General features: G+C 42.0%; 1 protein-coding gene across 16 annotated transcripts in view; it reads right to left on the bottom strand.

The window, feature by feature from the left end:
• The window catches only part of LOC133541212 (RNA binding protein fox-1 homolog 2-like), a 176,455-nt gene that overhangs the window by 48,400 nt on the left and 114,944 nt on the right, over positions 1-13,111 (bottom strand). For 15 of the 16 annotated variants that reach the window (XM_061884408.1, XM_061884419.1, XM_061884420.1 and 12 more), the window contains 2 exons: positions 3,171-3,258; positions 3,018-3,074 (listed from right to left, as the gene is read on the bottom strand). In XM_061884408.1, coding sequence (XP_061740392.1) covers positions 3,018-3,074; positions 3,171-3,258 — 145 coding nt within the window. The remainder of the gene's footprint in view (positions 1-3,017; positions 3,075-3,170; positions 3,259-13,111) is intronic. The other variant, XM_061884421.1, reaches the window with a different exon arrangement.

The following is a 13,111-nucleotide window of genomic DNA, read 5'->3' as shown; positions in this document are numbered from 1 at the left end:
CGCCGGACCCCCATTGAATGTGCCGGAGTGTCTCCACATTTTACCGGCGATGCTAAGGCAGACATGGCACAGAGATGTATGGATAACCTGCAGATGCATTTGCAACGATAGTCAACGAAATCACAAAGGTGAGTTTTGTTGATGTTGACTGCCAGCTAATCGATGCTAACATGCTACGCTAATCGATGCTAACATGCTATTTACCGGCGGTGCTAAAGCAGACATGGTACAGAGATGTATGGATAACCTGCAGATGCATTTGCAACTATATTACGTTTCCTTCCACCCACATTTAATGCGAAAAAAACACTTACCAATCGACGGATTTAAGTTGCTCCAGTGTCAAGAGATGCAAAAGTCCTGATCGTTTGGTCCGCACATTTTACCGGCCATGCTAACGCAGCTATTCGGCCATGCTATGACTATGAATTCGCTCAATAGCTTCAGTTTCTTCTTCAATACTTTCATACTCCAACCATCTGTTTCAATACATGCGTAATCTGTTGAATCGCTTAAGTTGCTGAAATCCGAGTTTGAATCCGAGCTAATGTCGCTATATCTTGCTGTGGTATTCCCATTGTTTGTTTACATTGGCAGCACTGTGTGACGTCACAGGGAAATGGCCAGTGTCTTCGCAGAGAGCGAAAATAAGGCACTTTAAAGCTTTATTTAGGGATATTCCCAGGCCGGTAAAATTTTGAAAAAAACTTCTAAAAATACAAAAAGCCACTGGGAACTGATTTTTATTGTTTTTAACCCTTTTGAAATTGTGATAATGTTCACCTTTAATAATTTCACACATAAGTCGCTCCGGTGTATATGTCGCACCCCCGGCCAAACTATGAAAAAAACTGCGACTTATAGTCTGAAAAATACGGTATGTCATGCAAAAGCCCAGACTCCAAGCATGGAAAGACTTAGTATAGTTGAAGACTTAAGGTCATTAGAAAACATGAGTGCACATCATAATGGCAGCTACACTTTCCATCTTAGAGATCTAAAAAATAATTTGGAAATGTCTGACGGTCCAGATTGAAATGCTTAAAGGGGAACATTATCACAATTTCAAAAGGGTTAAAACCAATAAAAATCAGTTCCCAGTGGCTTGTTGTATTTTTTTGAAGTTTTTTTCAAAATTTTACACCTCCCGGAATATCCCTAAAAAAAACCTTTAAAGTTCTTGATTTTCACTATTTGCGATGTGACTGTCCATTTTCCTGTGATGTCATACAGTGCTGCCAATACAAACAACATGGCGGTTACCACAGCAAGATATAGCGGCATTAACTTGGATTCAGACTCGGACTTCAGCGGCTTAAGCGATTCAACAGATTACGCATGTATTGAAACGGATGGTCGGAGTATGGAGGCAGATAGCGAAAACGAAATTGAAGAAGGAATTGAAGCTATTGAGCGAATGGCTATTGACGCTATTCGGCCATAGCGTGGGTGTACCTAATGAAGTGACCCATAGCATGGCTGCCTTATTAGCATCGCCGGTAAAATGTGCGGACCAAACGATCAGGACTTTCTTATCTTGTGACACTGGAGCAACTTAAATCCGTCGATTGGTAAGTGTTTGTTTCGCATTAAATGTGGGTTTCTAGTTTCAAATGTACATGCAGCTAGCGTAAATAGCATGTTAGCCTCGATTAGCGTAGGATGTTAGCATCGATTAGCTGGCAGTCATGCCGTGACCAAATATGTCTGATTAGCACATAAGTCAACAACATCAACAAAACTCACCTTTGTGTTTTCGTTGACTTAATGGTTGCAAATGCATCTGCAGGTTATCCATACATCTCTGTGCCATGTCTGCTTTAGCACCGCCGGTAAATAGCATGTTAGCATCGATTAGCGTAGCATGTTAGCATCGATTAGCTGGCAGTCAACATCAACAAAACTCACCTTTGTGATTTTGTTGACTAAAGTTTAAATGCATCTGCAGGTTATCCATACATCTCTGTGCCATGTCTGTCTTAGCATCGCCGGTCAAATGTAAAGACACTCTGGTACATTCAATGGGGGTCTGGCGGCAGACACTTTCCCATCTTCGGGCCAGTGGTGCAACTTGAATCCCTCCCTGTTAGTGTTGTTACACCCTCCGACAACACACCGACTAGGCATGATGTCTCCAAGGTTCCAAAAAATAGTCAAAAAAACGGAAAATAACAGAGCTGAGACCCGGTGTTTGTAATGTGTTGAAAATGAAAATGGCGGGTGTGTTACCTCGGTGACGTCACGTTCTGACGTCATCACTAAAAGACCGATAAACAGAAAGGCGTTTAATTTGCCAAAATTCACCCATTTAGAGTTCGGAAATCGGTTAAAAAAATATATGGTCTTTTTTCTGCACCATCAAGGTATTTATTGACGCTTAGATAGGTCTGGTGATAATGTTCCCCTTTAACATATTACCGTAAAATATCAAATAATATTATTATCTCATTCGCGGAAGAGACGAAGAAAGTGTCAGCAATCGTCACACACATGTCAGCTAATAAGAATTTGGCTGTGACCTGGTGTTTGTAATGTGTTGAAAATGAAAATGGCGGGTGTGTTACCTCGGCGACGTCACATTCTGACGTCATCACTAAAAGACCGATAAACAGAAAGGCGTTTCATTTGCCAAAATTCACCCGTTTCGGAAATCGGTTAAAAAAATACATGGTCTTTTTTCTGCAACATCAAGGTACATATTGACGCTTGCATAGGTTTGGTGATAATGTTCCCCTTTAACGGGCTGCATGTTAACTAGCCTATTTTTATTAATTAGTCAATCAGTCAAATATTTTTAAAGACTACTTCAGTTGTTTAGCTGTCTATGTACATCATCTGTGTGTGGCATCGCATTAGTGTTCTTCAAGCTTCTCTACGGAATAAGATGGACGGTGTCAAACTTTGAATAATCCAAAAATGGTCCAAATTTCCAAACTTCCCGGAGACCATCCACCCCTACTAATGTCACACGGTGTTTTTCAGACGTTGTAGGACAGCAGACATGACGTGAGGCTGACCTGCATAGAGCTCAGGTCCGTACACAGCCCCGACCATAGGGCTCAGTTTCCACCCTGCTGAATGAGAGGAGGGCAGAGAGTCAGGGACTGGATGGAAAGCCAAGGCGCAAACACAAACAGATGGCGAGCATGGAAGACGTGAGTGCTTGTTACCGTAGGGCAGCGTGCTCAGAGCCTCTCCGTTAGGGTAGGGACTGACCATTTTCTTGTTAGTCATCACCCTGGCGGTGGCGTTATTCACCTGCCAGTGGAAGCACACACAGTCAGACACAAACACACACACACACACCAGGATGGGCCAATGTTTGTACACCGGATGTGGAATGTGTGTGTGAGAGGTGGGACAGCTACTTGGAGTCATGCAATTAAGAACCGGACGATAGACTGGCAGATAGGACGGCTGCGCGGAGAAGAGGCCGGCGCTAATTAAAGCCTCGTAAGGAGGCTGTCCTATTCAAGATGGCCGATTATCTCCCCACTTCAAAGCCTTCCCTCATCTTCCTTTGATGGGCTTTAGGAGGAGAGTCCAGCTCACTGAGCCTGATAGAGAGGGAGATCTCTCTATCGCATGGAGAAGAGGTTCAGTCCCCTGGGGGCCGAGGACAAGGTCAGTGGGCAGTGATCTAATTAGCCTAGACTAAGTGCATTCATCCGCATTTGGAATCAATACAAGCTTCCTAAGTTAAGATGTTTAATGAGAGTTGTTTTTTCCTACACTTTAAACCATGCGGCTCATAAAACGGTGCGGCTAATTCATGGATTTTTCTTCGCTGACGACCATAATGCAAATATTTTTATTTTTTTTATTTTTTTTAAAATAGTTGTGAATTGTGAAGTGAATTATATTTATATAGCGCCTTTCTCTAGTGACTCAAAGCGCTTTACATAGTGAAACCCAATATCTAAGTTACATGTAAACCAGTGTGGGTAGCACTGCTAGCACGTGGGTAAAGTGTCTTGCCCAAGGACACAACGGCAGTGACTAGGATGGCGGAAGCGGGAATCGAACCTGCAACCCTCAAGTTGCTGGAACAGCCACTCTACCAACCGAGCTATACCGCCCCACTTTGTGTTATTTTTGCTATGACGGGTTCTCTCACTGCAGGTGCTGTGGTGCCCTTCTGTTTAGACTTAGTTTTCAAACGGAACTATCAGTCTTTTAACGTTTCTACTTGTATGGATTCTTCATTTTTAGCTACCGGCAATGCTTGTAAGTTTTTACAATACAACTAAAACCATTCATACTTACTAAATGTGAGGCCCGTAGAAGTGTTTTCATGCATACTTGTACGTAAAGTAATGTAGTGAAGCTAATACGCTAACGTGTTTATGAGTGTCTTTGTTCGTATTATTAACTTAAAAGGACATTCTTTTTGTGTTGTTTCGTAAATTCACCAAAACTTCACCGTGGAGTTATTGAGCTTACGATGACTTCTGATTTGCTTGATCAGCCGTTTTACTGCCGTGTTATTTGAAAACAATTAAGGTACGTAAATAAACATTTACAGCATCTTCCTAATGTTTATACTTGAGGCTTAAAGTCCGGTGGGGCTAATATATGAAAAATATATTTTGCTTCTAAAATTTAGTGGGTGTGTCTTACATACCGGTGCTCTCTTTAGTCAGAAAAATACAATATATCATGTACATCTGTGTAGTTAAAAAAATGAAAAATAAAGAGAAAATAGTTGTGTTTGGACTGAACTTTCAACCAGAAGTGCAAGTGCCGTACCGTCTCCTAGCCGTCCTACTTGCATTGATTCTTTATTCTTCACTCCCAGCAACGTTTGTAATTTTTTAGAATATAACTAAAACAATTAATACTTACTAAATGTGATGTCTGAAGGAGTGTTTTCATGCATACTTGTACGTAATGTAATAAAGCCGGCGTCGTTAGCATTAGCTAAAACGCTAATGTATTTATGAGTGTCTGTGTTAGTTATGACATTGTTTTTGTGTCGTTTAAAAGATTCACCCTAAATTATTGGGCCTGTTAAGCTAGTTTCCGCACCTACGTTACGATGACTTCTGTTTTGTTCGATTAGCCGTTTTACTGCCGTGTTATTTGGAAACAATTAAGGTATGTAAATAAACATTTACAGCATCTTTCAGTGTAAATATCTCATTTCCTAACAAATATTTGAGGCTTTTGCGGCTAACATATGAAAAATATTTTTTTGCTGAGTGGGTGCGGGCACTCTATAGTCCGAATAATACGACATATCATCGACATCTGTGTCGTTTTGTAGCTGTGTTTGTTTCATGTGCAATCCATGAATTTGGGTAAAGTGACAAGAAGGCATGCAAATCAACAGAGACCAAAATGGAAGGTAAATCTGAAAATGTTAAAGGTTAATAAAGCATTCAAACTTTCCTTATGTCCTCCCTGATCAACACACCCACACAAAACAAGTCACAGTTCTACATATTTGTGGGGTTTACACACCTGAAATCAAAAACAAACAATACAAGGGAGAGTAAAAGGGGGTGCAAAAACATTTGTTTTACCAAATCAATAATTGTATGACACGGAAATTACACGCAGCCAAATATGGGCGCATCACATGACCAAAAGTGAGAAATCAACCAATAAAAAAAAAAAGAAAAATCAGCCAATCAGCAAGCGTCGGATGCAGCATAGAGACCAGTCGCCCACACCAAACACGTGATGGAACAGGTGAGTGGGGTGGAAAGGATGCAGGTGAGAAAGTACAGTCCATACACAAACATGAGAAAAAAAGGGGAGATTTGTACATCGATGAGACGAAAACAACATGTTTGAATTCAAATATAAATATATATGAAGGTGCATCATTCAAATAAAGCCATTAGATTTGGTGACCATTCTCCTCAAAATCTCATGGTGGATTGAGAAACAGAGCACCAAAGGATGGATGGGGGGGGGGGGGGGGGAGGGGAACAGAGAGAGAGAGAGAGAGAAATCCTCATTCCAAAAAGGAGAGAAAGAAAATGGAGATGGGACACTGTGCCAGGCAACTAAGACCAGTACACTAGGACTAGGACTAGCACTAGCACTACTCAGACACACACAATGACTACAAGGAAACACAACGTCAGCGTCGGAGAGACCCCCGAAACACAGCCACGGGTGTCGCTTTAGAGAATTGATTAGGGAGCAGGAGAGGCATGGCATCTTTTCCAGCTAGGAACAGTCTGTATTGCTTTAAGAGGATTTGTCCTGTCTAGTTTGTCTCCATTTATGTAGAAGTCAACTTTAATCTGATGTCATGTGACCTCCTGGGAGCCAGCAGCCTCTGCAGTGGACCTTTCCACCAGGCCAGGTACATACCAAAGGGGTGGGGGCTGAAGGTGTTGAATATTTCACATTAAAAGTCTTGGACTGCCAACAAAGAACATACTCACCTCGACTTTGGGACTTTCCTTTCATCATTCCCTCCTCTCCTATGTCCTCCGCTGTATTACCATTTTTTCCACTCGTCGCTACGGCGATTGGTTGTGGTCTTTTGATGCTGTTAGCTCACTAGCCACTATAAGGGTCGCGGCGGGTGCTGGAGCCAGTCTCAGCTGCATTCGGGCGGAAGGCGGATTACACCCTGGACAAGTCGCCACCTCATCGCAGGGCCATCACAGATATATAGACAACATTCACACACTAGTGCGCATTTAGTGTTGCCAATCAACCTATCCCCAGGTGCATGTTGCTGGAGGTGGGAGGGGCCTATCCCCAGGTGCATGTCGTTGGAGGTGGGAGGGGCCTATCCCCAGGTGCATGTCGTTAGAGGTGGGAGGGGCCTATCCCCAAGTGCATGTCTTTGGAGGTGGGAGGGGCCTATCCCCAAGTGCATGTCGTTAGAGGTGGGAGGGGCCTATCCCCAAGTGCATGTCTTTGGAGGTGGGAGGGGCCTATCCCGAGGTGCCTGTCATTTGGATGTGGGAGTGGGCCTATCCCCAGGTGCATGTCACTGGAGGTGGGAGGGGCCTATCCTCAGGTGCATGTCTTTGGATGTGGGAGGAAGCCGGAGTACCCGGAGGGAACCCACGCAGTCACGGGGAGAACATGCAAACTCCACACAGGACCTTCGTATTGTGAGGCAGATATATATATATATATTGGTATTAATATAATTGGATATCAAGAGTATGTGAAAGTTGGACTCCTACTTTGTTTACGTCGGTGACCACCTTCTTAATGTTTTGTAATCAATCAAAAATATCCAGCAGCTAAAATGGATAAGTGTGGAGTGTTTAGCATTTTTCCCATCGTGCTTTGTAAAGGATTTAAATGGGTGTGATCAAGATTTTTTTTTATTTTTTATAGTGCATGGATGTTTTTATAATGTCCACAAATTGTGTTACGTGTAACCAGGTCTGTTGGTTCGATTTAAAAAAAAAAAAATGTTTTAGCACCATGACTGGGGAAGGTTGTTTGCATTGGGTCATATAACTAAATGCTGTGTGTAGACCATGGTTGAGGCACTTTTTGTTATGTAACCAGGTCTGTTGGCATGTTGTATTGGTTCGATTTTTAAAAATGTTTCGCACCATGACTAGGGGAGGTTGTTTGCATTGGGTCATATAACTAAATGCTGTGTGTAGACCATGGTTGAGGCACTTTTTGTTCTGTAACCAGGTCTGTTGGCATGTTGTATTGGTTCGATTTTTAAAAATGTTTCGCACCATGACTAGGGGAGGTTGTTTGCATTGGGTCAAACAAGTGAATGCTGTGCAATTTTGCCTTCATAGCATGATACGTGGTCATACACCTGAATTACTCGTGTTGTGCACAAAATGGTGCCAAATCAACAGAATATCATTTTTTTTAAAGTGACTTGAAATCTCCATTCGGCCAGATTTCCTATTAAAAACGCGGGCCGTAGTTTGGGCACCACTGCTTTGAAAGATTTTTTCCTTCAAAAATTTGGGCTGTAACAGTTCCACTGCAGAGGGCGCTGGTTCTCAGAGGGTACATAGCCAACGTTTAGTAAAATTGTATGATTTTATATATTTTAAACCTGGTCATTAATGGAATATAAAGCAAATGAGGCCATTTTTTGTTGTTGAGTTGCTATTATTTGACTGTGTGTAAAATAAAATGGGACAAAGGAACAAATAAATCGATGGAAAGAATTTGATGTTTACACAGCATTCCGATGTTTTGCTGGAAACATTGGAACATCCCTAGGCCATGATAAACTCTCCCTTTGAAATACTTCATGACGGTTAGAAACGTATATTGTGAAATTGTCAAAAATGCAGGCAGGTCAATAAATGGAAGGAGGGGAAGGGGGGAGGGTCTGCATTCACAGAAAGACAATCGTACGCAGCCGTGATTTTGTATTAATCAAGAGGATGAATACTGATGGGTCATTTAGTGAAAAGACTGTGGAAAGCCGTGTCGCGGGATAGAGGAGGGTGATTACGTCGGATCATTCCCAGTGAGGTGTTAATGGCATGGTGGGGGGCCGGCCGCGATCCAGACGCCTGTAAAATGATACGTACGACAGTGTGCGGCGGGCGCTACCCCCGGATCATGACGGAACAACAAAACTTTACAATTGACTGGAGGTGCTGAGAGAAAAGGCCCGTTTTAGGGGGTGAGGTGATCAGTTCAGTGATAGATGTTTGTACACAACTTACCATTGCCGCAGAAACAGCGAGTGGTTACCGTGGAGACTGACGACAACACACAGAAGTCGTCAGGGAAACAGAAAAAAATATAGATAATAAATAAGGGGACAAATAATCCAGGCAACAAAAGAAAGCGAGACGTCAAAGCCTCAAACATCCAAACATGAACCTGACAGCAGCAATGTGAGAGCTCAGATGGCAAGAGAGGAGGAGAAGAAGAAGAGAGAGAATGGCAGCCCCACGACAACCATCACATGGGAGGGACAATGTCATCATTTTGCAGCTCTGGCCTGCAACACCGAGTACAATTCCCTGCACAACATTAGTCTGATTTGTAAAACTATTTGATGTCTTCTATTTTGACAAGTCCCAGTTTCAACGCTCGTCTCTTCCCATTGGACTCGGACGCCTGTACCCTATTTTTCGGACTATAAGTCGCAGTTTTTTTTATAGTTTATACTCAGGAGCGACTGACTTATGTGTGAAATTATTAACACATTACCGTAAAATATCAAATAATATTATTTAACTCATTAACGTAAGAGACAAGTCATATAATAATAATAATAATAATGTATTAGAATGGATCAAACTTTCTTGTTCTTGTCAAAAGTCTAGCAGCCGCATTTTGTACCAACTGTAATCTTTTAATGCTAGACATGGGGAGACCCGAAAATAATACGTTACAGTAATCGAGACGAGACGTAACAAACGCATGGATAATGATCTCGGCGTCTTTAGTGGACAAAATGGAGCGAATTTTAGCGATATTACAGCGATGAAAGAAGGCTGCTTTAGTAACGTTTTTAATGTGTGACTCAAAGGAGAGAGTTGGGTCGAAGATAATACCCAGATTCTTTACCGAGTCACCTTGTTTTATTATTTGGTTGTCAAATGTTAAAGTTGTATTATTAAATAGAGTTCAGTGTCTAGCAGGACCGATAATCAGCATTTCCGTTTTTTTGGCGTTGAGTTGCAAAAAGTTAGCAGACATCCATTGTTTAATTTCATTAAGACACGCCTCCAGCTGACTACAATCCGGCGTGTTGGTCAGCTTTAGGGGCATGTAGAGTTGGGTGTCATCAGCATAGCAATGAAAGCTAACACCGTATTTGCGTATGATGTCACCTAGCGGCAGCATGTAGATGCTGAAGAGTGCAGGGCCAAAGACCGAACCCGAAAACTGTGTCCAGTTTTTATTTTGACCTCCACAGTTATCTGCCCAAAAGAGTATGCAAGGGGAAGAATCAAGAACAATACATTTAATGAAGGTGCTTGCAACGTCCTGGGCCAATCTTCCAAATATCCCCTCCTGCCGTAATATAATAATAATAATAATAATGGATTAGATTTATATCGCGCTTTTCTATTGTTAGATACTCAAAGCGCTCACAGAGAAGTGGGAACCCATCATTCATTCACACCTGGTGGTGGTAAGCTACATCTGTAGCCACAGCTGCCCTGGGGTAGACTGATGGAAGCGTGGCTGCCAGTTTGCGCCTACGGCCCCTCCGACCACCACCAATCATTCATTCGTCATTCATTCACCGGTGTGAGCGGCACCGGGGGCAAGGGTAAAGTGTCCTGCCCAAGGACACAATGGCAGCGATTTGGATGTCAATAGGTGGGAAGCGAACCTGCAACCCTCAGGTTTCTGGCACAGCCGCTCTACCCATTACGCCACGTATAAGATTTCATGGGATTTAGCATTTAGGAGTGACAGATTGTTTGGTAAAGGTATAGCATGTTCTATATCAGGGGTGTCAAACTCAAATACAGAGAGGGCCAAAATTTAAAACTGAACAAAGCCGCGGGCCAAGGTTGAAATAATTAACCTTTTAATAGGGACCCAAACAAGTTTTGCATTAAATATTGAACAAGCAAGTGACATGCAAAATCCAGTTTCAAATAATAATAATAATAATTAAAAAAACATCAATGGCATATGAAATAAAATAAAAAAAAAAATGTTAGGCCTTTTTTTTTTTATTTGCAATCTTCTGGGGTAAATATCAAAAAGCTAATAATAAATTTGAAAATATCAACAAGCTAATAATAAATTTGAAAATAAAATAACAATAATGAATGAACCAAACATTCAAGCCTTGAAGTAGCAAGAGAAAATGCATGAATAAAACGTTAATTATTGCTCAGTTTGCTGGAAGTTTCCCGGAAGAGTTAGTGCTGCAAGGGTTTCTGGGTATTTGTTCTGTTGTGTTATGGTGCGGGTGTTCACCCGAAATGTGTTTGTCATTCTTGTTTGGTGTGGGTTCACAATGTGGCGCATATTTGTAACAGTGCTAAAGTTGTTTATACGGCCACCCTCAGTGGGACCTGAATGGCTGTTGACCAAGTATGCCTTGCATTCCCTTGTGCGTGTGTGCGTGTGTAAAAGCCACAAATATTATGTGACACGCTGTTAGTATGGTGGAAAAGCGGACGTGAAGACAGGTTGTAGAGAACGCTAAAGGCAGTGCCTTAAATGCACGTCCCCAATATAGTTGTACAGGTGGAAATTCGTAGAAATTCGGGAGAATGGTTGCCCCGGGAGATTTTCGGGAGGGCTACTGAACTTCGGGAGTCTACCGGGAAAATTACAAGGGTTGGCAAGTATGAGTATTAGCGGTGAATGCGGTGTTAAAGCGGCACCGACGCTGTATAATACCGGCGGGCCAGCTCTAATGCTAAATTGATATTGCCTCAAGGCCCAAATTCAATTACACGGCGGGCCAGAGTTTGACACCCATGTTTTAGGTAGTAGCGTGTATTGTAGCGTCTTGAAAGAGTTAAGTGCTGCAAGGGGTTCTGGGTATTTCTTCTGTTGTGTTACGGTGCGGATGTTCTCCCGAAATGTGTTTGTCATTCTTGTTTGGTGTGGGTTCACAGTGTGGTGCATATTTGTAACAGTGTTTAAGTTGTTTATACGGCAACCCTCAGTGTGACCTGTATAGCTGTTGACTAAGTATGCTTTGCATTCACTTATGAGTGTGTACAAGCTGCTTATATCATGAGGCTTGGCCGGCACGCTGGTTGTATGGAGGATAAGCGGACGTGACGACAGGTTGTAGAGAACGTTAAAGGCATTGCCTTTAAGGCACGGCTCCCAATATTGTTGTCCGGGTGGAAATTGGGAGATATTCACGAGAATGGTTGCCCAGGGAGATTTTCGGGAGGGGCACTGAACTTCGGGAGTCTCCTGGTAAAATCGGGAGGGTTGGCGAGTATGAGCATTAGCGGTGAATGCGGCGTTACAGCGGCACCGCCAGCTCTAATGTTAATTTGACATTGCCAAATTTGGCCCGCGGGCCAGAGTTTGACACCCATGTTCTATATGTTATAGTTATTTGAATGACTCTTAGCATAATATGTTAGGTTAACATAGCAGTTGGTTATTTATGCCTCATATAACCTACACTTATTCAGCCTGTTGTTCACTAGTCTTTATTTATTTGAAAATGCCATTCAAATGTCTTTTCTTGGTGTTGGGTTTTATCAAATAAATTTCCCTCCAAAATGCGACTTATACTCCAGTGCGACTTATATATGTTTTTTTTTCCTTCTTTACTATGCATCTTCGGCAGGTGCGACTTATACTCTGAAAAATACAGTAAATAAAAGAACTGACGTTTTATCAAACATGTATTAGTGTTGTTGCCCTAGGGCAGGGGTCAGCAACCCAAAATGTTGAAAGAGCCACGTTGGACCAAAAGTACAAAAACATCCGTCTGGAGCCGCAAAAAAATTGAAGCCATATTACATCGAGATAGTGTGTCATGAGATATAAATTTAATAATGAGGACTTAAAAGAAACTAAATGAGCTCAAATATAGCTACAAATGAGGCATAATAATGCAATATGTACATACAGCTAGCCTAAATAGCATGCTAGCATCGATTAGCTTGCAGTGACCAAATATGTCTGATTAGCACTCCACACAAGTCAATAACATCAACAAAACTCACCTTTGTGCATTCATGCACAACGTTAGAAGTTTGGTGGACAAAATGAGACGTAAAAAGATTTGGAACGAAACACGTCTTAGAAAGTCGGAGAAAGTTATACATGTAAACAAACTACGGTGAGTTCAAGGACCGCCAAATTTTGTAGGACAAAACGGCGTTCACCAAATCCTCGAATCGGTGAAACATGTTTATTATAAACAGTGTGCTCTATAACTATTAGGGAACTTTGTGTCATGTTTGTCCTCCAGCAGAAACCATTATAAAACTAAAAATATGTTTTGTTCCCCTCATCTTTTTCCATTTTTCATATTATTTTTGAAAAAGCTTCAGAGAGCCACTAGGGCGGCGCCAAAGAGCCGCATGCCACGGGTTGCCGACCCCCGCCCTACGGTAAACAGGGTAAAACATGGCACACTGACAAAGCGTAACCTATTGTTACTATAACAATCTACAAGGTTAATACAGCAGGCTTCTCTTTTGTATCTGTAGTTCTCATGACGTCTATGTAGTGTTGCATTTGA

Source organism: Nerophis ophidion, linkage group LG23, assembly GCF_033978795.1.
Source record: "Nerophis ophidion isolate RoL-2023_Sa linkage group LG23, RoL_Noph_v1.0, whole genome shotgun sequence".
In the NCBI taxonomy this organism is placed as follows: domain Eukaryota; kingdom Metazoa; phylum Chordata; class Actinopteri; order Syngnathiformes; family Syngnathidae; genus Nerophis; species Nerophis ophidion.
The sequence above is the reverse complement of the archived record's forward strand: the minus strand, read 5'-3'. Positions and strand labels throughout refer to the sequence as shown.